The following is a 26,991-nucleotide window of genomic DNA, read 5'->3' on the forward strand; positions in this document are numbered from 1 at the left end:
TACTTTAAAAAAGTAACATAAGAAAGTTGATTAGTTTTATCATATATGAAGTGGTTGATAATGTGTCGCATGTTCAACACACGTTGATGGTAGATATTTTGAATGAAGGATATTACCGATCAACTTTAAAAACTAATTTTAAAACCATTAACTTTTGTTTTCTAAACCCTTAACTTTGAGGTTTGGAATCAGAACTTAGAGTCATTTCCGCAATATACCAAATCAAACCGGAATTGAGTATAAAAAGATACAAAAGAAACATGAAATATTTAGCCATTTATGGTACATGAAATATACGGTCGTATTGGTCAGAAACTTCATTTTCAACGGAGAGGAAATAAGAATAGAATATACTCGCAGTAAACAGTAAAACTGTAAAAAGTAAATGAGATCCAAGAAAGAAGCACTTGACAACCTGGTACATATACTTATTTCATTTTAGCTCAGTTATCTCAAACCCTAACATCATTCCCTCACTCTCTCTCTCTGAAGCCCTAACCTATGGCTTCACGTAGACTCTTATCCTCTCTGCTCCGATCATCCTCTCGCCGATCTGCGTCCAAATCCCCATTCTCCAATCCTAATCCCAGCCTCTCTTCTCCATCTCCATTCTCTGCCCGCGGCGCTTCCCCTTACGGCTACCTCCTTACCCGGGCGGCTGAATATGCCACTTCCGCCGCTGCCGCCTCTCCACCTCAATCATCTCCAGTGTCCGATGGGAAGAAGGGTGGTGGCAAGATCACCGATGAATTTACTGGAAAGGGTTCGATCGGTCAGGTTTGTCAAGTAATTGGTGCCGTTGTCGATGTCAGATTCGAAGAGGGTTTGCCTCCGATTTTGACTGCGCTTGAGGTGCTTGACAACTCGATCCGCTTGGTGCTCGAAGTGTCACAGCATTTGGGTGAGAGTATGGTCAGGACCATAGCTATGGATGGTACTGAAGGTTTGGTCAGAGGGCAGCGCGTCCTCAATACTGGCTCTCCTATCACTGTAAGCCTTTCTAATTTGTTTTTTATTCATACATTTTAGGTCGATTGGCCGTTTATCTTTCTTGATCTGTTGATATTTTATGCTAAAGTCTGATCTTTTGTGTTTGTTTTGTCATTTGAATCTGGGGCTGATGTTGTGTTTTTGGATCTGGCTATTATGTGCTAGAGATTATGTGGCAGGGAACAGATTTTATTGGAAATAATCGTCTTAAGCATTTTTAAATTGCTGACATAAATATTATGGAGGTGTACAAGTCCTTTTTTGAATAGCTTGATGGCTGAAAAAAACAATCTGCATTGTTTATAACTTCAAGCTACAATGAAGCATATAATTTCATGTCAATGGGAAATTACCACTGCATTTTCAATGAGGAAATCCTTAGATATTATTCAGTGTTTGTGCTTTGCACCATCTATTCTTATAAATGTAGCATTTTTGGATAGAAGTCAGTGAGCACATATGCTTTGCTATTACACTTTGCGGTTTACAAGATTTGCCTTAAAGTTTTTGTTGATAATTTTCTTTTTTTGATGTTTTTAGATTATGCGGATGTTTATTTTTGCTTTCGAAAAGGTTAACTGGGGAAGTTGTTAATTTATTCCTATATGTTTAATAGGTGCCTGTAGGTAGGGCAACCCTTGGTCGAATCATGAATGTCATCGGAGAACCAATTGATGAGAAGGGAGAACTCAGTAAGAAACTTTCTCTTAATGAGTACGATATTGTATTGTTGTGGGATAATAATTTTCTAACAGCTTTATTTCAATGAATTATCAGAGACCGAACACTTTCTGCCCATTCACAGAGAAGCTCCAGCTTTTGTTGAGCAAGCTACAGAGCAACAGATTCTTGTAACTGGTATTAAGGTATTTGGCATTTGATTAATTTCAAGCTGAAACCATGTTTTGATGGTTTGCCACATCTTTCTCTTCTTCTTTTCTCCTTGCTTTTGCAATTAATATGGAATTTTTCCACAGTTTTTAAATTTGCTATCTGTATGTCAAAATATTCACTATTGTTACTCTTTTCCATCTGAAGGTTGTTGATCTCCTTGCACCATATCAAAGAGGAGGAAAGATTGGTCTGTTCGGTGGTGCTGGTGTTGGAAAAACTGTGCTTATTATGGAACTCATCAACAATGTTGCAAAAGCTCATGGTTGGTCAAAATCTGGCGTTTTGATGGTGGAGTTCAAATAAAAATGTTACTAGTTTTGCTGAACGTTACTTCTTTCTTTAATCAGGTGGTTTCTCAGTGTTTGCTGGTGTTGGAGAACGTACTCGTGAGGGTAATGATTTGTACAGGGAAATGATTGAGAGCGGTGTCATTAAGCTAGGGGAAAAGCAGGTTAGTGCAAGGTTGGCATTTTTGTTGAAGTTAATATCAGCCAGCAACTTGTCATGCTAAACTTTCTTTATGTCATGTTAGGCTGAAAGCAAGTGTGCTCTTGTATATGGTCAAATGAATGAGCCCCCGGGTGCACGTGCTCGTGTTGGTCTAACTGGACTAACTGTTGCAGAACACTTCCGTGATGCTGAGGGGCAAGATGTGCTTCTCTTCATTGACAATATTTTCCGTTTCACCCAGGTAATTTGATTGTCAATTTGAATCTGTGTCTACCTTAAATTAGCACTCCACATTGCTAATGCTGCACGCTTTTCTTTACCTTTTGTTTTTATTATGCAGGCTAACTCAGAGGTGTCTGCTCTGCTTGGTCGTATTCCATCTGCTGTCGGTTACCAACCAACTTTGGCTACAGATCTTGGAGGTCTCCAAGAGCGTATCACAACCACCAAGAAAGGTTCCATTACTTCTGTCCAAGCTATATACGTACCTGCTGATGACTTGACTGATCCAGCTCCAGCTACGACCTTTGCTCACTTGGATGCAACAACTGTGTTGTCACGACAGGTATGGTTTTATTGATGTCTGGAATACCAGGCACAAAGTTCTATTTAATTTTAGGGTCTTTTAACTAATATTCTGTCTTTTCTATGGATCAGATCTCTGAGTTGGGTATTTATCCTGCTGTCGATCCCCTTGACTCTACATCTCGTATGCTCTCTCCTCATATTTTGGGTGAGGAACATTACAATACTGCCCGAGGTGTCCAGAAGGTTCTTCAGAACTACAAAAATCTGCAGGATATTATTGCCATTTTGGGAATGGATGAGCTCAGTGAGGATGATAAATTGACAGTGGCCCGTGCTCGTAAGATCCAGAGGTTCTTGAGTCAGCCTTTCCATGTTGCAGAAGTTTTCACTGGTGCCCCTGGAAAGTATGTTGATTTGAAAGAGAGCATAACCAGTTTTCAGGTACTTTATCCTACTTGTCCTCACTCTGTCTTACTTCCTGTGCATGCCTAAAAAAACCCATAATTAATATAATGTGTTTGCCACTCAAATTGATTCATATAGTTAATATGGTCAAAACATGAGCTGAACTTATGCATGAGCCTTTAGTTGTTACTTGTTACCTTATTTTGTTCCTACAAAAACTAAACCTTGGAGGTATAGGCATGCTTGAATGAGTTAATGTTATCCATATAGAGGTTGCTGTCAATTTTTCCAGTACTGTTACTATGGCATTGTACCTGAAGCATGTTATCCTTCCTCCTTGAAGCAAATAGCAGAGTGTGTTAAATAACGCATGCTATGTTAGTGAGGATATTTCTGCATGGATAATGCTTACCAAAGTTGCCGCCTTCTAGTGTTAACATCAATACATGGTAGTTGAGGAGATTACCTTGTAAAAACTAGTTTGGAAGTTCTTTGTGTGTTGCATATATACGTATTAATGCTTGTGTCTAATATCAAGGGCTGTAATGATTTTGATTGTAATGACTTGGGATTTGGTTTTGTCAGGGGGTGTTGGATGGTAAATATGATGACCTTTCAGAACAGTCATTTTACATGGTTGGGGGCATTGAAGAGGTCATTGCTAAGGCTGAAAAGATTGCAAGGGAATCTGCATCCTAAGCAAATACAATCTTTGAGCTATCATTTGTTCCCTTGTCATGATAACTGCGAAAATCCAAAATAATTAGGTGATGTTGGTGATACCAGCAACAGGATGTTGATTTTTTTTGAGACGAAATATGATGTGTTCATTTTCTGTTCTAATGTTATTGCAGAGTGTGAAAGAGGATTAGGACTGGGGACTGTCCGGCCAAGCCCCTCGTTTATTTTTCTTGTTATTTAATAAGGGGAAAAAAAGCAAGGCGGACGTGTATATTGTTTTCCTTTTTTGCCATTTAGAACATCAAATATCAACAATTATGATTTTGAAATCACTTCTGACAGTAATTTTTTCCTAGTCAGATTCTGTTTCTTAGATTTGTCTCTGCAACAGATTGGTTAGTGTTTTAATGTATTATACAGTGGTAAACTTAGGTGTATCTAGTAGCGAGTTGCATCTAAGACTGAGGGGTGGAAATGAGTTATGAGCGGTATTTGAGATAGTTGATGTTGCTATATGTAAGGTTTTCCTGGTAGCTTTAGTTAGTGTATGCAACACGAAAATTTCTTTAAAATGGAGTCACCAAGTCACTAGTGGGAGAATTTCATGCCTTTGTTGCCCAAAGAAGAAATAGGCTTGTTTCGTAGGTCATAATATGCATGCGTAAATGGTTGGGTTTGAGACCATTCTTTGGTGTCTGACTTTTTATTGACTCGTTTCCCACTTGACATTTTATGACATATTTGCTCGGTTCTCCAATTTATTCATAAAATAGCTGAAAATCATTTGGAACATGGCTAAGAGGGGAATAAGATTTATTTATGGGGAGAAGTCAGGGGAATTAGTTTTAAAGCTTCAGTTCCTAATGTAAAAAGCGGAGTTCTGATCCGATTATTTAAAGATTAGAAGTAATGTGTTAAAGTAGTTTTCGATCAACTAAGTTGTTATCTAGATACATATTTTGAAATTAGTTGCTGTTTTTCATTTTTTGTAAATCTATGATAGGCCAAGGTCCAATTTAAAACTCAAGGAAATTCATTAACGAAGATCAAGTACATCATTAAGGGAATCCTAAGGAGAATTCCAGAAAATGACCTCATCTTGTTAACAATAACAAACTGGACGACCTTAATCCAAGGCATAACATAAATTCTGCGAATTGCAGAGAATTGCAATCATTTATAATTATAATAGCACCAAAAGATAAGTGATCTTTATAAGAAGTTAAAGCTTTAAACACTAATTTAGCATCTTACTTAAAAGCTTATTCTTCTCCAAAAAATTTGTTTTTGAGGAACTGCCACACATAATGTCGTTTTGGTCTTGAGCAATGCAATCTAAAATATGTAGAAGCAACTAATTCTGTTAGTTAGTTAGACTGGTTAATAGTTAAATACATTAGTTAACTGCAATTAGTTAACTGTTCTAGCTAGTTGACAGTTATCCATCAGTGTATAATAGCAACTTGTATTCAATTAATTGGACTCATCTATCCTTTAGTTTGTAACTGTTTTGCATGAATAATACATTTCCTTTCCTTATGTACATGGTATTAGAGCCAACAACTTTTTTGCAAAAATAAAGAATGGTAGGGAGAAGAAGAAATTATGGGAAGAACAATAACAATCAGAAAGCTACAAATCGTTTTGAGTTACTCATTAATGAGGAAGAAGATATTCTGGAAGAAGAAGAGCACCTTGAAGGCACAACAATTCCCAAGGACGATGGTGAAGAAATGTCAAATACAAATCGTTTTATTGAGCAATCTACTACGGATTCACTTCCGGATCTGTAAAATTCAGATCATACATGCCTTACTCTGGCAAAGTGCACCTCTTACATATGGAAATTATCTTTATTGGCTCCGTGCTATAAAGATTTGATAACTTGTGGAAAAATCCTTGATCGGAGCACTTCCCTGTGAGGCGCCGTTGGGATCGGCCAGGGACACTCCGATGCCAAAGTCAGTAATATTTCTGAGAATAAACTGTAAGCACAAAAGTAGAGAATCAGTAAGTGTACCTCAATAGCTTGGGATGCAAGCTATTTATAGTCATGTAGTTGTAACTCTTGGTAACTAGAAAGTCTCCATTAATGCCTCATTAATGGCAGTTACTAATCTTATTCAAGTATGACCGTTAGCTCATTAATGGGTTATTAGCTTCCTTTATTGGGAATCGGCTTGGCCGTTCCTTGGGCGTATCGATGTTTGACGGCGGGTCTCCCAAGGCGTTTGACCCTTTGAGGCGTGTTGAGGAATCCATAGATCTGCCACCTATGAGTCTTGCTTCATACGCCATCTGGAGATTCGTTAGTGGATCCTTATCTATAAGAGTATTGATGGCGGATCCTTCATTCTTTGTCTAATTATCCTTTTTCCCCATGTATGATATTTGGATGTTATGGAGATGTAGATGAACAGTCATGTCATTACTCATCTTTAATTGCTATCAATTCTCCATTAATCCCAACATTTATCCTTGAAACCCTCAGAGTTTGAGTATTCGAACAGTCAAGTCTTTATTCCCCTTTACTGGCTATTAATTGCTATTTAATTGTATTTATTCCCATTCATGGATGGTAATAAAGGCGCCTTTTGGTATTCTTAGATCCGTCAAGGCGTATGTACGCTCTCATTGAGAGCTATGGCGGGTCTCCACTACTCGTTCTCATCGGGCGTATCTCGTTATGGCGTATCTCGCCATGGTCCACGTGGCGTGGCATAATGCTAGAGACTCCTTCCTTTTCCTCATTATTTGCATATTCACCCCTGCATTAATTATCATTAATTCCACATTAATCATGCATAAATATCTCTTTTAGAAGGAATAATGGTTTGCCATTATTTCTATTAATTTTCCCTTATTCCTTATTCAAGAATAATTTGGGTTGTTATCAGAAGCCCCCCTAAAGGTATAAAAAGCGCTTTAGGGCTGTCTAAAGGGTGTTTTATTTTTCTATCTTAGAGGAAAGTGGACCCGCCCTATATGGGATCATATATGGATATGATGCGCTTTTAGGGGTTTTTTCTTCTTCGTGGATAGGTGGTCAGTTGTATCCATTGTTAGCCTCTAGGGGCTTCTTGAGAGTTATATTTCTTTTAGAAAGGGAATAACCCGCCTTTTATGGGACCATTTGTTCCTATCACATAGGATTATGATTCGCCTTAGGGACTTGTTTTCTTCAGTTCTGCCATATTGAGGAGAATGACCCGCCCTTAGGGATCAATAAGAATGATCAGTCATTTAGGGACTTTTGCGCATTTTGTGGGGGGTTTTGACACTCTAGGCACTTGCTTTTTTAGCATTTACTCATTTTCCAAAGTGTTTTTACTTTGCATTTGTGAAGGCGAGACTTCGTTATTTGGAGATGAAGACGAGGCTTCATTATTTGGAGATGAAGACGAGGCTTCATTATTTGGAGATGAAGACGAGGCTTCATTATTTGGATGTAGACGAGGCTTCATTATTTGGAGATGAAGACGAGGCTTCATTATTTGGAGATGAAGACGAGGCTTCATTATTTGGATATGAAGACGAGGCTTCATTATTTGGATGAAGACGAGGCTTCATTGCTTTTGATGAAGACGAGGCTTCATTATCTTTGATGAAGACGAGGCTTCATTATTTGGATGAAGACGAGGCTTCATTGCTTTTGATAAAGACGAGGCTTCATTGTTTGGATGAAGACGATGCTTCATTGCTTGGATGAAGACGAGGCTTCATTACTTGGATGAAGACGAGGCTTCATTGCTTTTGATGAAGACGAGGCTTCATTATCTTTGATGAAGATGAGGCTTCATTATTTGGATGAAGACGAGGCTTCATTATTTGGATGAACCCTTTTCTTTCCAGAACTATTTTTACTAATGCATTATATCTTTTAGCAAGTAACTTTTTAGAACCTGGTTTACTTAGGACTTCTCCGATTGTTTAGGGCAGGTGGCTAGCCGTACCCTAATGTGTGAACCTTTTTTGAAGGTTTAAAGCTTTTATTCCTGGTGAGGAAGTTAAGATGCCCCAAGTGATCGATTGTTTCCTATCTTTGAGGTAAATCGATCCGCCAACGGGTCTTAATACTCTCCTTTTGAGAAGAATACTTGAGGGTGTAAAGATCTCACGTCTAAGAAATTTTTAACCCGTCCCTAACGGCGATCAATCGTTTCCTATCTTTGAGGTAGATCGATCCGCCGCTGAGATTATTGTTCTCCTATCTTTGAGGAGAAAGTTTAGGGTGTAATTTTCTCATGTTTGAGATAATTTTAACCCGCTTTTGATGGTGACCAATATTTTTCCTGTATTTGAGGAGAGAGTTGAGCTCATTTGAAAGCTCTTGAGGTTTTGTGTTTCTTATCTTTGTGGAAAGGGGATCCGCCCGTGATGGGGATCAATTGTCCTATCTTTGAGGTAATTGATCCGCCTGTGGAACTTTTCATTCGCTAGCCACTGGGCGTATATCACCTCTTTGATTACATCCACCTTCTTCAGCTTTGCTATTTCTTCTTCTATAGAATTTGGAAAGATATAGAACAAAACTAGGCAAATGAATATATAAGAAGTATGAAGAAAGAATAAATTATAAAATATAGGATACTATAACAGTTTAATGCACATATAAGAATACGTAAAAATACTGATTTTTAGGCCCATGGTTCCGTCTTTTCTGAGCAACTAGAACCGCATCCTCAATGATGTTTAACTTATGAGTAATCACATCTGGGCTTACTCCTGTGGGGATCTCATTCTCCCATGCAAACACGCTTTCAGACTCAATGAGAACTTTCGTAACATCCTCATTGATCTCAGGTTTTAATCCTTTGGCGATCCGCACCCGCTTTCCATCAGCAATAAGGAACATTTCCATGTTGCCCAAAGATGTAGTGATAAGTTCATCTTCCTCACCTTCGTCATCTTTGGATTGTGAGCGGATCGATAATGACGCCGAGTAGGTCTCTTGAGCCACCTTTTGGTTCCCGCTAATCATTACTCCTCCTTTGCTGGTGGGAATGTACATTGCCAGACGACAAATGGAAATTAGGGCTGCAACCTCTGAGATGAACGGTTGCCCAAGAATGATGTTATAAGGTAATTGTCCATCCATAATAGAGAACTCCAGATCACTATTTCATGAACATTCATTTTATATGATAAATCTGAGTCTTGTTCTGCACATATGTTTTTCAATTTTGATAAACATATCCACTTTTGATTCTTTGGTTATTTTTATTAGTATATGTTAACTATGCAAATTATTTGACTAAATCTATACATATGTTGATATGGAACAATACAACCTTCACCATGATTTTGTCTATAATAATAACATGAATCTGCCATTAATTTTACTCTGTATCAGTTTCAATGCTTCAGAATTAATATGCATAAGTGATTAATAAATTTGATTTGTTTAATTTTTCATTTGCTTGTTTTTGTATATAGGATCGTTTTTTTTATTTTTCTAGTACATATGTTCTTGTTCTTGTATATATGATCGTTTTTTTTATGTACACATGTGTTATGCAATAACACTTCATTTCATTTTCCTGCTTTTTCATTCGGATTTATGTCTGTTCAGATTTATACACTGTTAGCACCTAAATCTCTATGAATCACTTTACTGCTAATAAGTTATAATCATTATTAACTATTAAACATGATAATCAATTTTCATTTTCATACAATCATTGAGTTTAATTTTAATTATGAAATTATGAACTTTTATCATGTTGATTGTTTCATATATCAGTATGAACTTATTAAAATAAACCCTACAAATTTTTCATATGAATCTGTATCAGATAGAATGCAGTTAAATGTTTCTTTATTTGAATGATGATTTTAATTTGAAAACGGTTCAAGTTTAAGTTTTAAGCATGAATAAATACCTACATAAATTTACATTCATTATCGTTTAGAAGATTAATTTACCTTATGTGAATTAATGAAGATTGATTCTACATTAACTTTGTTTAAGACATTTATTGTTTCATTACTTCAAATTTAATAAGGATAAACCTTTGGTTTTCCTAGTATTTAATGTTTTAAATTTGTGTTCTTAAGTGCAGGTACAGTTTACATTAAATTCAGGACATATTTAACCAATTAAATTACACAAACTAAGTCAACATGGACATAAACAGCCACTTTGGACCTATCCGCGGCCGAGAATTATATATTCTCAGTAAGTCCAGCGAAAACAGGCCGAAATCAGAGTGAAAAATTCTCTGAATTTCGCGTGCCGTGACCGCGGCTAGGCAATTCTCGGTCGCGACACGCGACCTGTAGGACGGGTATATGCACAAATTTATCTAATTTTGCAACATTTTCCTATTCCTACACTACTTCCTCACACCTATATTCATACCTCTATTTTACCTATCCCTTACACAAACTTTACATCACCTCCTATTTTTCCCAAATTACACAATCCAAACTCTTTCCAGTACAATTAATTCCACACCATATCACCTTTACTTTTTACCAATTTTTACTTCTCCAAAATACATCTTTCCCAAACACCACATCCATAACCTAACCCTTTTTACACACAATGCCTAAACATCAGCAGGTTACTAACCAGGTTTCCTCTACATCTAATAATTGTTTGCATATTGAATATGGATCCACTCAACATTATTTCAGATGGGAACGGGTAGTGGTACAAGCACTTTTATGGGCATAGTGCATAGTGAAACAGACATTATTGTATTGGTTCCTCTTTCCTACTCTAAAAAGAATGCGCGGATTACATTTAGGATTTCGGTTAATATATGAAGTTGGGGATGACAAGATGAGTATTTGGTTTGGATATCATACAAAAACAATTTATTGTTAAGCCATCAATTTTCAAACCAATCCGGTTTGGACAAATCTTGCCTAGTTTAGATGAATTTACTTCCAAGTACACTTTTAGCAAGCTCATTAAGGATAATAGTAATTTCTATTTTCAATAAATTTTTATCCTATTTTCTTTTTGAGCATATTAAAAAGGGTAAAGGATTTGAAGTCAAGATTTATTTGTTTATTCTGGATTACATCTTCAAGGATTTCGTGTCCTTTGATTATGGGTATTGTTTTGGATGCTACGAGTATTATGGAATTCGATGTTGGAAGTCCAAGTTCACATGGTAATGGTATTACAAAGGATGGTAATGAGCAGACAAATTTTGGTGGGGATGACGATATGCATTATGATGATGAAGAAAAAGATGAGACAAATGAGCATGTTGATGCCTAAGCACAAACACAAGGGGTTGTTGATGATGAGCACAATGTCAATGATCAAGTTAATTTTCAACAAAGTTTGAACCAAATGAATTTGCGGTTAGATGATATTGTTGACAACAATCAAGAAATGAGTTCCAGAATTTGCGCGGTGGTTGCCAATATCCATACTTTGAGAAGAGAACACACGTCACCATGACACCGGTTATTATCATTTTTCCGTCGTCACAACATCGTGACCGCACCATCTCCACCGGGTTCACCTTCACAAGGATAGGTTTTATCTTATCTTTTCTCCACTCATTTATCTTTTATGTTATTTTTTATTAAGTTTGGTACAATTTCAACTTCTATTTATGTTGGATACAATCCATTTCATATTTATCTATTTTCATACAATTTTGCTTTATTTCGTACAATTTTTTCGTGTTTTATCAATTTTTGCACCAATGAGGACATGGTCCAATTTAAGTGTGGGAGGAGATATTGCATATATCATTTTATTTTTATTACGAATAAATGCAACGAATAATTTTTAAGCAATATTTATAAATGCAACACTTGTTTTACGCAAATGCAACATATATTGCAACACAATTTATTTAACATTATTTTTCATAACGTTACATTTTTATATGTTTAAATGATTATTTTTTAGGTTATCATTATCGGTAGAAATAATATTTCTATACGGGCAACATTATTTTTCAAAATTTTTCACAAATCTCTGATGCAATTTTAAGTATAAAAATTGTTTCGAGTGAATGTATTTTAATTAAATAAATTCTTTATTTTTAATCTCTATTTTATATCATGAAATTCATGATTCAATAAATCTTATTTTAAATTTTCAATTAGGTTTATAGGCATTAAATTGAACTAACAATTTTTTTAGCTCGGTTTGATTTTGTCTTACATTAACACCAATTGAAGTTTTTAAGAAAACTTTAGCCATAATACATGGTGAATTTTAAGTCAATATAGGATGAATGTGCTATCTTTCTTTTTCCCAATTACAATTTTATAATTCATATTAATTAATCAATTAGTTGAATTCTTAACTTTTGGCCACGATTGAGACCAACCTTATCACAATCGAGGTATGAAAGGGAAGAAAATTAAGTACCGTTTAGTTTTGGCCACGGTTGCGACCACCCTTATCACAATCGAGGTATGGAAGGAACGTTAAAAGCAAAAAAAATTATAAGCGTGTTTAAGTTTAAAGTAACGATTGCGTCCACCCATGGCATGGTCGGTACCTCTTAAGCAAACACAAAGCAATAAAATACGTATAAAGTTACGATCAAGACCACCCTTATCTCGGGCGTAACTAAGCAAATGATTAACCCAAGTACTTATTTAAATGTATAATATATCTCATATATTAGTTTAGTTTTGGGAAAGGAAATTTTGTGCTTTGAAATGCCTTGAGACGAAAAACTCAATAACATGCGTGCTTATACATTGTCCCGAATACTTCAATTCAAAATTGGAAATACAAGACAAATGATATATCGTATATTATACTAAGTTAGTTTGATGTTTTGCGTATAAATTTGCCATGTGAAGCTAGTCTTTTCGGCTTAACTAATTTAAAAGGTAACGCAAAGATATATGTTTTATTTTCATAAAGAGATTTGTTAAAGAATAAATTCAGTGAAATTTTGCTCGGGACTAGTAAAAGATTAAGTGTGGAGATTTGTTAAGCCCAAAATATACCTAAAATATCATCAATAATTACATCAATATTGCTACGAATTTATGCTATTTATAACTGTTTGGAAAGCTTTTACTCTCGAATATGTTTCTTTCTTGTAAGGTACATAAATATTTGGTAAAATCCAAATAGGAACGAAAAGAGCTTAAAAACAGAAGAAAAACCTTACAAAAGGAGTCAAAAACGACGAAGATCAATTACACCAAAAACGAGGACAAAGACGAAGTCAGAAACAGAGAAAAAATCCAAATTCTCGGTAGAGAATTTTGGGGCCGCGACCGAGAATCCCAAAATCTCAGTCGCGACACGCGTCGCCAGTCACCTTCCCCCTTTCGTCCGAAGGCTGAAAAATCAGTTCCCCATTCTCGGCAGAGAATTTCCATTCTCGGTAAGAGCAGAAATTCTGCCAAGCACAATAAACACATGTTTAATTTCCAAGAAACGCGTTCGTTCAGATGGATAAAGACGTCCTTTCACAACGGATACGACTCTCCACAATGGATATGTCTCTTCACAGCGGACACGATCCTTCACAACGGACACGACACTTCAATCAAGACTTTTCAACATCTATAAATAAAGAGTTGATGGAGAGTTGAAAATATAATGAATATTGAGAGAGTTAGATTAGTGCAGAGTTTATGCAGAAACTCTGACTCAGAAATGAGTCAGAGATTAGAGTTTAGATTTCATTTCTGTTCAAAGCAATATGATGTACACACATTGTTTATTCAATAATAACAAGTTTAGTAGCGTTTAGACATTGTTCCAATTTAGTTTTCATTTTGGTAGTAGACCGACCCAGTCTCTATTACGAAGATTCAACGAGAAGATTGAGTAGAGGATTCGCCCCTGAGCCTGACAAACTCTAACGAAACCCAAGGAAAGGATTGATCAACCCGTTCACTTGCACGCCGTCGAAGAATTCAATGCTCCATGTTCTCTGTAAACTTGTATCAATTTATATTTCATCTAATAAAGTCCGTTCTATTCGATAGATTTTTATGCAGCACTTATGGTAACCAATCCACTAAAGTGACTGCTGGTGTTTTCATTAAAACGTAGTTTAATTCAAAATCTTTACAAGGAAACTTTATTGAACACTTAGGCAAATTATTATCTCGGTAGAGTTTTAATTTGGTTAAGGGCAATTATCCCGGATAAGGGTTTTGTCGCATTCAAAGCCAATTAATTAGAGGTTCCGTCATTTATTTCATCCTTATAATTCGTACAAAGTTTAAAGTTGTTTTCTTTGCTTAATGCAAACGAATACATTTGTTTACTTTTCTAAAAAGTGCTAAACGTTCCTATCTTGCAAATTCATTCTTAAATCAGAGTATTTTCTAACGTTTTCATACTCTAACCTAATTCTCATTCTAGCAATTTCAAAACCAAAACCGATTAAACGATTTTTTTTCATATTATAAACCTAAAAGTAAATTTAACCGATTGTAAATAAGTTGTGTTAAAAAACGTTCCCTGTGGGATCGATATCTTTTATTACTACAAGCGTATACCGTGCACTTGTGGAAATCGCTCAACAGCAGACGTTGGGTATCACAGGAAGTAATTGCAGGATAGTTATACATTGGATTGAGCATTTATCACTCCCGATAAATGGGAGATACGTCCAAGGATCGCTTGTGGAAGACTTGACTCTAAATCCTTGCAAGGTGATAGCTTAAGACTTGAAATACAGAATTCACTTAACCTATCTAATTGGAGTTAACTCGGCCTGTACAAGTAAAACGAACGTCTCGCTATATGTGACTTGACATTATCCATAGTCATAAGATTCAGTTCAAGGATGTAGTTGATAAAGGATCGAATTATACTGTAACTAATACGGAAAGGTCAACGACAGAATCAACCTGTCTTCTTATAGCTCTGGGGGAATGTTTCGGATTTGCTAATCACATTTCGCGTACTCATTCCATTATGCAAAGATTAAATATAATTCTGAGAAAATTAATTTAATAGTTGCATACAGCTAGAAGCAATAAGAACCTAATGGGTCACACATAAGACTTGGAACCCAAAAGAGAAACAGATGTTAATTAATTGATGAAAGCCCAACTGAGTCCACTAAAGCCCAGTAAGTAAGGGGGGTTTATGTATAAAATACATAAAGAAATTAATTTTATTTTAAGCAATCCTAATTAGATTATGATTGTGAATTAAATTAATTAAAGGATAAATAAGTTAGGAGGTTTAATGAGATTAAATTACTCCTATTATTATCCTAAAAGGTTATTATTATTATCTTTATATTTAGATATAATTATAGATAATAAATAAGAATTATATTCCGAATTAAATTCTTATTCAGTAACCTAATTTTATCTAACTAGGGTTTCGATACAAGAGAGTATATATACCCCCTTTATATGTAAATTTCGGTTAAGCCCTAGTCTACCGAAGAGAAGAATTTTGACCCCCTTGTTGAGGATGAGATTATTCACTGCTTCCTTCCGTTTCAATTGATTATTAATCTCTTTCTCTATTCCTTGATCTTGTATTGATTAATTAGAGGCAATTTATTCTTGATTGCTTTCATACGGTTGAATTCTAACTTGGTTTTGAATTATGTTTTTGTCTTGTGCTCGGGAACTCGAAGTAAGAGTTGTGGGCACTTCGATTGCAACGGTAGATAGAACATCAAAATGTATTTCCTTCTATCCCTCTTTATATAAAATAACGATTAACGGATCTTGGGTTAATGGAAAAAGGTTTAAATTTTTATATTTCCGCTGCCAAACGTTTGCCTATTTTCCTTCACTTTTCCCCTTTCTCCCCGTAGGGCTTTTATTTAGGCGCTCTTTTTGCCATTTGCCTCGTAGGGTTTTTATTTATCTGGGTTTGCTCTAACTCCTTTTTGGCTAATGACGTAGTCAAGGAATTTTTCTGAAGTGACTTCGAATGTACACCTCTCTGGGTTGAGCTTTACTTTTCATGCCAGTGTTTGGTGCTTGGGGATCAATGGCTTGATCCATGGAATAGACTTCATTGCGAAAGACTGTTTGGCATCGTTGGCAAATATCATGTACGATGCAATGTCTCTTTATGGAATTTTTAGTTCATCACGGAATCAGCTTAGTAATTCCTTTACGTTGGTCCCTGACTCTAGAATGAACTTAGTCAAAGGATAAAACTAAGTAAATGTTATATGCCAAACAAATTCATAATAGAATTTTAATAGTGCTTGTGTTAATAATACCACATATAACGGTCATAACCATAAAGATTACTACTGCACATAAATATCATAATGAATTCTTAATAAATAACCATAATGAAAATGGTTTAAGAACAATGTCCTTTTGTATTTCAATGAACATTAATATCCAAGATAGCATATTTATTTTAAACATCATAAAAGTTATGACATTCTATATTGGGTAAGATATCTTACATAGTTGCTATTTACTTCAATCAATATTGTGCATCCATGCATTAATGACATTCAGAGATCATTAAAGCCTCATTTGAATGAGGTGTAATTAAAGTAAGGTAAGTGATGATTTAATAATGTAGTTATATATAAAATTACTCTTATATCATTTCATTTGTATAGATAAAATAAAATACAAAGGGTAATTTTGGAAGAAAAAGACATGTACCATGATTCTCCTCCAATTTGGGGTGTAAGGAAAATTGCTCAAAATTCACCCTTACATACCTTCAGATATCATCATCCAAACAATCTCTAAAAAACTCTCATGTATATTCCAAGAACTTTACATAAATTAATGTTCTGATCCGAAACTGACACTTGCACTATTTTATAGTTAGTTATGGACATGAAAGTTTCGTTTATCCAATTTGGTAATTCATCAGCCCATAATGGCCTTAATAGTTAGGGACAATTACAGGATAATCATAAATAGATTCAATATGTTCAAGTCTCTTACATTGGTAAAAGAAATTCTAACAATGTCAGATAAACAGTTTTTATATGAATAAACACATCCTTGTAAAAGAGGGAATGAAATAACTGTTTGACAAAACAATATTCAAAAATATGAATTTCTGATATTAAAAGTACTATATATGAGAAAAGCCATACATAGATGGTGAATTGTACAAGAAAAACCAAATATGATTTTTTACAATTTCTTCTAATAGTTATATGCATGTTCATCCAAAAGACTGATCAGACCTAAATCATCTGTAATTACACGAGCCTTTTATGATATCTTAATATTAAGTGATAAAATCACCTTGAATGGATGAATTTTTTATAAACTTCCAAGATTATGGATCTTATACATGCATCTTGTACTAATTCAATGATAATGGCATATTACACTTGTCATGCATAAAAATATGAGGGCATAGTAAGCATGCAAGATTTAATGAAAGATTTGTGTCTATGACTTTATCTTTCACAATTTATTAGATTTATCATAATAACATATATGATATTCATAGCACTTTATAAGGGTGGAGAATCTCAAATTTCTTTAATTAAAAATGGAATAAGAAAGGAGAAGAAACTTATCTTGTTTATCATAAAATTTCAGATTTAATGTAGAAAACTCTTTCCCACCAATCTATAGAGAAACCTATCTTTGGATAGATTTGTTTGTACTGATTGAGCCAAGGTTTGAGATTGAGATTTTTGTTCCGTTGACTCCATTGTTTTGTTCTTTGTGAAACTCTATACAATCAAGATTTTGTGATCTTCTATTTGCTAGAGATCCACCTTCACCGCACCAATTGATAACTTGTGGAAAAATCCTTAATCAGAGCACTTCCCTGTGAGGCGCCGTTGGGATCGGCCGGGGACACTCCGATGCCAAAGTCAGTAATATTTCTGAGAATAAACTGTAAGCACAAAAGTAGAGAATCAGTAAATGTACCTCAATAGCTTGGGATGCAAGCTATTTATAGTCATGTAGTTGTAACTCTTGGTAACTAGAAAGTCTCCATTAATGCCTCATTAATGGCGGTTACTGATCTTATTCAAGTATGACCGTTAGCTCATTAATGGGTTATTAGCTTCCTTTATTGGGAATCGGCTTGGTCGTTCCTTGGGCGTATCGATGTTTGACGGCGGGTCTCCCAAGGCATTTGACCCTTTGAGGCGTGTTGAGGAATCCATAGATATGCCACCTAAGAGTCTTGCTTCATACTCCATCTGGAGATTCATTAGTGGATCCTTATCCATAAGAGTATTGATGGCGGATCCTTCATTCTTTCTCTAATTATCCTTTTTCCCCATGTATGATATTTGGATGTTATGGAGATGTAGATGAACAGTCATGTCATTACTCATCTTTAATTGCTATCAATTCTCCATTAATCCCAGCATTTATCCTTGAAACCCTCAGAGTTTGAGTATTTGAACAGTCAAGTCTTTATTCCCCTTTACTGGCTATTAATTGCTATTTAATTGTATTTATTCCCATTCATGGATGGTAATAAAGACGCCTTTTGGTATTCTTAGATCCGTCAAGGCGTATGTACGCTCTCCTTGAGAGCTATGGCGGGTCTCCACTACTCGTTCTCATCGGGCGTATCTCGTTATGGCGTATCTCGCCATGGTCCACGTGGCGTGGCATAATGCTAGAGACTCCTTCCTTTTCCTCATTATTTGCATATTCACCACTGCATTAATTATCATTAATTCCACATTAATCATGCATAAATATCTCTTTTAGAAGGAATAATGGTTTGCCATTATTTCTATTAATTTTCCCTTATTCCTTATTCAATAATAATTTGGGTTGTTATCAAGATTGGATTGTCTACAAAAGGAAAACTTGATTTTGTGCTCCATTGTATCAGAAATGTGATAATATGGTTCTGTCTTAGTTGATTGGATCGATTTCGAAGGATCTTTCGGAATCGTTTCTCTATGTAAAGACTACAAGAGAACTATGGGTTGAATTAGAACAACGATTTGGTGAATCTAATTGGGCATTGATTTATCAAATAAAGAAAGAACTTAATTCTCTAGTTCAAGGAACAATGAATGTGTGTATGTAGTACACCAAGTTGAAGAAGCTTTGGGAAGATCTTGCGGATCTTAATCATGTTCTTATATGTGAATGTGGATATGTGTTTAATGCCTTTTTTTTTATTCATGTGCGAATGTTTGTTAAATATAACTTTTAATCAAAGACGATTGCGTGAAAGCTTAAAGGACATAAAAAAGCTTAAAGTTCGTAGTTAAATTTAGAAGATTGATCTTAACTAAATTGAAATAATGCCAAGAATTATAAATAGACTTGAATTGAATTGACTAATCTTGAAATTGAGTAATTGACAAGAATAACTAAGAACTTACAATAAAAAGATGAACGAAAAAGTAAAAATAACTAAGTTGCAGCCATTGAAGAATTTTTGGAATGCTGTCTGGTTTTTGTGTGTTGATTTGTGTGTGTCTTTCTTCCTTTCAAAAATTTCCTTCTTATACCGTTTCCTTTTCGTGAACAACCAACTGCCATTCCCCACTATCTTTGATCCATAACTGCCCCATGTTTTCTATAAGCTCCGGCTAATAAGGAAGTTCTGGTCTAACTCAAGAAAGACCTATAACCTCTAAGGTTGATCTAACCGTCAGTCCAGGAAGATCCCTAACTGCTCATTTCTCCACTAAGCCACGTCTTCTCCTACTTTCTTTCTCTCTTATTTTGGTAGCACAATTTCATATTTCAAGAACAAATAACATGTTTCCCCCAAGCTCTTGCTGAAACTGTCTAATTGATCCGCAATCTCTTGAATTAAATTAAGGGTGAAACAATTGCCCCCCCATGTATTAGCTTAGGAAGTGAGCTAATACATGGAGATTTTCATTCATTTAAGGAACTCATTTAATTCCATTACGGCTGCACTAATTGCCTGACAGTTTCTTTAATTCAAATTCTAATTACCGATAAGTGGAAATCCTAAATAGAACATATATCTTTTGCTTATTTCAACTCTACTCCCATTAGAAGACTTTCTAGATTCTCAGTCTCAACTTTATCTCCAACAAACAGCTTTCCACAAGGTTCCTCTTTTCTCTTCACTTGCGGCCTGTGTATTCAGTCTTTGAGCTTTGACCAGTCATCTCTTGCATCCTCAGTTCATTGTCTTCTTTACTTCGATGAATATTTCTTGGTCTGTTCTACTCTTTTCGGTGCTCTCCTAGGTGTTCTAGTTCATCGACTGTCCTGCACGTGTCTTTATTTTCTGTTACAAGAATGACAAAATCAACCTCCCCATTGCTCGTTCAGGCTCCTCCACCACTCCTAGTCCCTTTGGCAAATCTCTATTTTCTTTGTACTTCGTGCTTTTAAGGCACTTTCTTGAACCTAGCTCGGGTTTTTGTGGTCCCTGTAACTTGATGCATTACCTTTATTTCCAGCAATCCCTGTTCACTATGACCAACGCCCATCCATTAACGCCCTCCTTGACTTTATATACCCACCGTGAGTTATTAGCCTTCAAGCAACTCGTTAGGCCTCCCACCAATGGAAAAAACAAGACCTGGCCCCAGTATACCCTGTTGGTCCCGTGTGATTAGTTCCAAGGGGGGGGTTAGGAACTAATACAATTTTTTCGCAAATTAATCTTGCTGACTTAATTATTTTGGTGAGTTTATTAACTCAGCTTTGGTCAGTTTGGCCGGACTTAATGTAAGACAGCTTTACTCAGTAGCTAACTAAGACTGTTTTACTTGAGAGTTAGGAATTGACGCTTATGTGGTCAGCTTCCAACTCAGCACTCCAATTTACTCAGTGTCAGCTTCTAACAGTTTATATGCTGAGTAAATATTACAAGCAACATAAGCACATGTATATATATATTTGAGAGTTAAAAATTACTCAGTATCACTTATCCTGGTTCGGCCTCTCCGCCTACGTCCAGTCCCCTGAATCCTCCGGGCTTTCAGAATCCAATACTGAGCTCTTTAAGGGTAGAGCACAAACCGATTACAGGCAGTTGAATATGCAAGAGTACCTTCCTCTATTCGTCTACTCAACTCCTACTAAATGCTACAACCCAGCACTTAGATTTCTCTACCACTAAGTACTAAATAACAAGTACTCAACACGTACACTCTCAATATTACAATTGATCACACACTTGTTCCTTTTAAGATAAAGAACACTTTAGATGATTACAAATAATCAATCTAGCATTTACACAAAGAATAGAATATTGGTGTAAGCTTTCTCTTTTGTTTTGAGTGCTTTGAATTTGTATCTTTCTCACTTGTAATTTCTGTAAATCGGCAATTTTCCAAATGAAATCTTTGTCCCTTTTATAGATGAATTGTGAGGAACAAATCATTTGAAATTGATTTGTCCGTTGAGTCCAAAACGGCTTTTTTGGGAGACAACTTCTGGTCAGCTTCAGGTGTCAGGCCAATCCTGTCTTCTGATTTCTTCAGACGTCAGATTTGTCTTCTTCCTGCAGATGTTGTCTTCTTATGACAGTTTGTCTTTTAGCCAAATTCAGTTGTCCCATGTTTCTCGAAATTAACTTTTGCATAATTCCGAGATTTCTATTATTGGTGTAGACAGTTGTTGGATTTGTCTTTGAGCTAACGGAACACTTGTGAATTACTCAGCTTTACTCCGATGATTTGTTGTTCGGCCAATTCTCACACTGAGTTCTTCTCACTCAGCTTTGTTCTGAAGCAGACTTTACTTCTTTCATGCTGAGTTCCATTCTACTCAGCTTCTTTGACCAACTTTATTCTTCAGCTGTTGTTCTAAGGATGACTTTTTCTATTCTTATACCGAGTTGCCCTTTACTCAGCTTGTGCTGTTTTTATGTGGACATTGTCCTGTCTTATTTTTGCATTTATACTCAACATTGAACAAACATATTAGTACAATTAAATCAAAGCACTTAAATTTAATTGTCTCTTAATCATGGATTAATTTTGTCAAATCAAAATCTTGTGGAAAGGTGTTTCAACAAACTCCCCCATTTTGATGTTGGCAAAATACATAGTTTTGGAACTCAGTTTTGAAATTCCCCATGATTGAGTATCCTTTCTTTCTTCTGAAATTTGCTCCCCCGTAAGGGTTGCATATATTGTCTAAACCTTAGAGAAGACAAGTGTATACAGTCTTAGTTTAATCCTAGATTTACTGAGATCTTCTTTTGGTGATCTTAAGTCGATTTTCAGAAGAGTTCAATGTATACCCAGTTTGATACATGATTAGTAAGTACTGAGAATTTGTGTTTGTTCAATTTTTAGACAAGTCAGCATATTTAATAAGTATCTCATGCAGCTAAGTCAATTTGAATGAAAAGATGCTTAATATATATGTTCAGGCACAAATACACAAGCACAAAACAAGATAAGCTAAGTCCTAGGCTGACTGAGCTATTACTTTCTGTGGGCAGCTTGATACAATTTTCCATTGCCTTTCCGCTGCTTACTTCCTGAAGCTTCCCTTGTATCTTGCTGAGTTCCATCTACTTGGCTTTTCTCCCCCGTTTTGCCATCATCAGGCTGAGGAGCGATGAAGGTTTTATAGAGAGCAGCACGAGTCATCTTTACAGAATAGGCTTTGAGGCGCTTTGTGCTTTCAAATAAGCCATCAAGGATAGGAACTCCATCATCAAGAACAGCTCTAGGAGCACGAAGAGTGGCGCTGATCATGTTGAGCATGTATTCATGTGCCTTAGTTAGCCAGGATATGGCTTCTATGAACTGGGTATACGATTGATGGTACATTTTAAGCACACCCTTGTTGTAAATCTCACACTGGTCAGTTGTGTAACGTGCATGCCGAAGTATACTTTGAGTGGTCTGAAGGATAGTATTGGTTTTGACCACATCAATTTCCATCTCCTCTTTGCTCAGATTCAGAAGGCGGACCGCTTCACTGATTTCGTCCATGGTACATTGGGAAGATGAAGAGGGAAGATCATGAGCACTAGTTAGCTCAGAAGACAGCTTGTTAAAACAGTGATCTAACTCAGCGGAGGTGGCATAGCCCGTGGTGATGGTAGGTAAAGCATTGATCTGTCCTTGGAGTGAATTCATGTGGTTCACCATCATCAATATTAGCTCAGTGAGATTGACAAAGGATTCTTGCTTGGGTTGCTGGAGTTGGACGGAAGTCATGACGCTTACTAAATCTTTGAGATGCTTGATCTCATTGAGAAGCTGAGTGACAGATGACAACTCTTGTTACTCAGCATTTGCAGTCCCAGCAGCATCGGCATGAGATGTGTTTATTTCCTGTAGGAGATGTTGAGCCGAGTCGATGATGCGACGGCCGGACTCAGTTGCATTAAGATAGGCAAATTGTGCCTCTGGATGTACCTCAGGGGCCAGAATTCTAGTTCCATCAGATTTAGGAGGTGTTTGATGCTGCCCTTTAGTTGAGGGGCCGGTGTGGTCAGCATCGGAATTTTGATGTGGATGAGCAGCAGGAGCTGACTGCTCAATGTTCTGCAAAACAGGATGTGAAGAAATTGGTGGATCTGCAGAGATAGTTACCTGCTCAATATGAACGTTAGTTGGTGCAGGAGGAGGCACTTCAGGTTGAGCAGGGTTTTCCTTAGCTTGCATGTTTTCTGGACCAGCTAGGACCTCGAGTTCTTGCTCGGCTTGGTTTGGATTTTCTGGAGTCTTGGCATGTTGCTCGGTATGAGTAATAGAGGCTTGGTTTTCCTGTATGGAGGGCTCAGCATAGGATGAGAAGAATTTAAAGTGAGTGGTGGTAAGGTCCGTGATTTCATTCATTGGAGGCGAGTCATCCAAGAGATCAATAGTGGGAGTTTTGTTGGCCTTCTTCTTGAGCCTTCTTAGCTTTCTTGCCTTTGGAGGAGGTGAGTCAGCAGGAATAGAGTCAAGTGATGATTCAATTCCAAGATCAGCATTGAGACCTTCCCTGACTATTTCTTGCTCTACGAGCTCAGCATCACTTGTCATATTCGGTTCAGCTGGACTTTCAACTTCGTCAGCATGCTCTGTTTGTTCTTGATTAGCATAAGTTTCTTGATGTTGCTCAACATCCTCATTATGTTCATGCTGACCTTCATTGTCACTTTGTTCCTCTTCTTCTTCTTCTTGATCAGCTGGAGTTTGCTCAAGGTCAATCCCTTGACTTATGATGAAGTGAGCATCATCAGGGACAGCAGATCCAAGAGGAACAGCTTCAACTGGACTCAGCTCATCATTTTTCCTTTTCTTCTTCAGAGGAGTTTCTTCACTTTCTAGCTCCTCAGGCTCATCTTCCCTTTTCTTTTCTCTGCTGACTTACCTTGGTCAGCATCAATTTTCTTCCCTTTAGAGACAACCCGAATTTTCTTAGGGACACCATCAACATCCTTTGAGCTGGTCTGGGTTGCCTTATATTTCTTTTCCTGCTTAGTTCGGACAGCAGTTTCGACTACAGCTATATCCTCATCCTGAGGTAGCTCAGTATCCCCTTCCTCCTGACCTTCCTGCTCAGCTTCCCCCTGAGCTCCCTCGACTACCCCTTCTCCCTTCTTGAGTTTGATGGGTTGGTTGTACACTAACCCAAATAATAATGCAGCAGTAATTTCAGTTCCCATGGTTTCTACTTCAGTTGTCACGTCAATTTGGTGGTCTTCGAGAATTCGTGAAATAAGGGAACCCAGCCTGAGCTTGATAGTGCTTCGTTGGAGTGCACCTACCAGAAATACATGCATGTTGAGGGGGCTGTAGGTCAGCATGTGCCATATGAAGCACTGCTCAAAGTTTGAAGCGGATGATGCTGAGTTGAACTTCGGGAAGATGAAGTTGGTCAGTATATAGTGCGCCATCTTTTGGTTTTGTCCCATGCACGTGCTGGGTATTTCCCCTTTGTGTCCCTCGGGTTTACAGAAGGTAACTGTGTGGTCCAGTTTTTCTTTGGTGGTCCTGAATTCCTTTCCGGTGTTTGGAAGATTGAGCAAGGTTGCGAGATAGGAAGGAGTAATGGTGAGCTTTTTACCTTTAACGTGAGTGACGAGATGGTCAGCATCACTTCCATCAACATAGAGGTTGGAGTAGAATTCACGTACTAGCCTGGGGTAGGTTTTTCCAGGAAGCGAAAAGAGTCCAGCCCATCCGTTTTTCGCAATCCATTCACAAAAGGGTTGCTCATGGGTTATGAAGCTTAGAGAGAAGCACCTGCATCTGAGAACTTCATGATTCTTCACACTTGGGTATACTTTGATGAAGAATTTCTCATTTTGCTGCTTAGCCTTCTTCTTCTTTGTTGACGAGGTTGCTAGGTCGGTTTGGGGGTTTCTGTTTGGAGTTAAGTCGTGCTGACCTAGTTAAGGTGGTGACTTAGGGTTTTCATTGCTGTGGTCGATGTTGTTACCATCGCCGGAAGGATTTTGGGTTTTCGCCATTGTTATGAACTTTTGAAAGGATTTTGAGATTCAGAGAGAGAGATTCGAATGCCAAGGGTTTTCGTTTGTAAAGAGTGATAAGTGGGAAAACTTCCACTTTATAGAGATGCTAATGAATCCTAAACGTTGAACTAGCCGTTTTACCCTCGAGATTATCAACCGACAGGGATTCTGTCATTTATGACACGTTCGGCGCATGGGATTTATCATAATTGCTTACGTTATCCTAGGTGGCCATTAATGCGCATGCCAACATTTAATGTTTTAAATGAGATTTACTCAGTATAGAGAATGTCAAACGTTTGTGATTTTTGAGTAGTCAGTTCTATGTAGGATAGTGGTGGATTTTAGTAACTCAGCTTAGGGAGAATCACTCAGCATGTATGTCTACTCAGCTTAGGGTGAATTCATGTCATTCTTAACTCAGCATGCAATAGTTACTAAATTTTCGCAAATCACTCAGCATGGCAATCACTCAACATTTCAATTCAGCACATAGAATTTATTGAAGAGGATTAGACATACCGATAGCTTCCCTCAGTATGTTGAATTGCTCACGAGCCAAAGGCTTTGTGAAGATATCCGCAAGCTGTTCATTCGTTGATACGTAGGTCAGCTTGATCTCACCCTTGAGTACATGATCCCTAATGAAGTGGTGTCTTATGCTGACATGCTTCATCCTGCTGTGTTGGATTGGATTCGTAGATAAGTCAATGGCACTCTTGTTGTCACATTTGACTTCTATTGTTTCTGTTTTGACACCATAATCCTCAAGCTGTTGCTTAATCCATAGGACTTGAGCCACACAGCTTCCAGCAGCAACGTACTCAGCTTCAGTTGTAGACAAAGCTACTGATGACTGCTTCTTACTAAACCACGACACTAGACAGCTTCCCAGGAATTGACATCCTCCTGAAGTGCTTTTTCGTTCTAGCTTGTCTCGTCCATAGTCAGCATCAGTATATCCAATCAGTGTGAAGTCACTTGTATTTGGATACCATAGACCTGCATTAACTGAGCTCTGCAAATATCTGAAAATTCTTTTTACAGCTATTAAGTGAGATTCCCTGGGGTCAACTTGATATCTTGCACAATAACATACTGAGTACCGAATATCAGGTTTACTGGCAGTAAGATAAAGTAGAGAGCCAATCATACCTCGATATAACCTGCTGTCTACAGACTTACCTTTATCATCAGCACAAAGGACCGTGTCAGTACTCATTGGGGTTGATATGGGCTTACATTCTTCCATATCAAACTTCTTTAACATTTCTTTGGCGTACTTAGCCTGACTTATGAAGATGCCATTCTTACCTTGTTTGATTTGAAGTCCAAGGAAGACGTTGAGTTCGCCCATCATAGACATTTCGAACTCAGTTTGCATCTGTTTGCTAAATTCTTTACACATAGAATCGTCAGTAGCACCAAAAATTATGTCATCTACATAAATTTGTGAAAGTAGGGTATTTTTACCATTTTTCTTAATGAACAAGGTTGTGTTAGCTTGGCCTCTGACATAATTCCTGGTCAGCAGGAAGTTGGTCAACCTCTCATACCAAGCTCTTGGAGCTTGCTTCAGGCCATACAAGGCCTTTTTGAGTTTATAAATGTGGTTTGGGAATTTTGGATCTTCAAAGCCAGGAGGTTGATTAACATATACCTCTTCGTTTATAAAGCCATTAAGAAATGCACTTTTAACATCCATTTGATATAATTTAAAGTTCATAAAACTGGCATAGGCACACAGTATACGTATAGCTTCTAGCCTAGCAACAGGT

At 36.9% G+C, this 26,991-nt stretch overlaps 1 protein-coding gene across 1 annotated transcript; it reads left to right on the forward strand.

The window, feature by feature from the left end:
* The first annotated feature begins 433 nt into the window (after positions 1–433).
* LOC136235756 (ATP synthase subunit beta, mitochondrial) lies at positions 434–4,307 on the forward strand. The gene is made up of 9 exons (XM_066025747.1): positions 434–990; positions 1,607–1,682; positions 1,768–1,856; positions 2,029–2,146; positions 2,232–2,335; positions 2,417–2,575; positions 2,675–2,899; positions 2,992–3,303; positions 3,853–4,307. Exons 1-9 carry the CDS (start codon positions 502–504, stop codon positions 3,964–3,966), a joined length of 1,686 nt encoding a protein of 561 aa, XP_065881819.1. The 5' UTR covers positions 434–501; the 3' UTR covers positions 3,967–4,307.
* The last annotated feature ends 22,684 nt before the right edge of the window (positions 4,308–26,991 follow it).

This window comes from Euphorbia lathyris, chromosome 1, assembly GCF_963576675.1.
Source record: "Euphorbia lathyris chromosome 1, ddEupLath1.1, whole genome shotgun sequence".
NCBI lineage: Eukaryota > Viridiplantae > Streptophyta > Magnoliopsida > Malpighiales > Euphorbiaceae > Euphorbia > Euphorbia lathyris.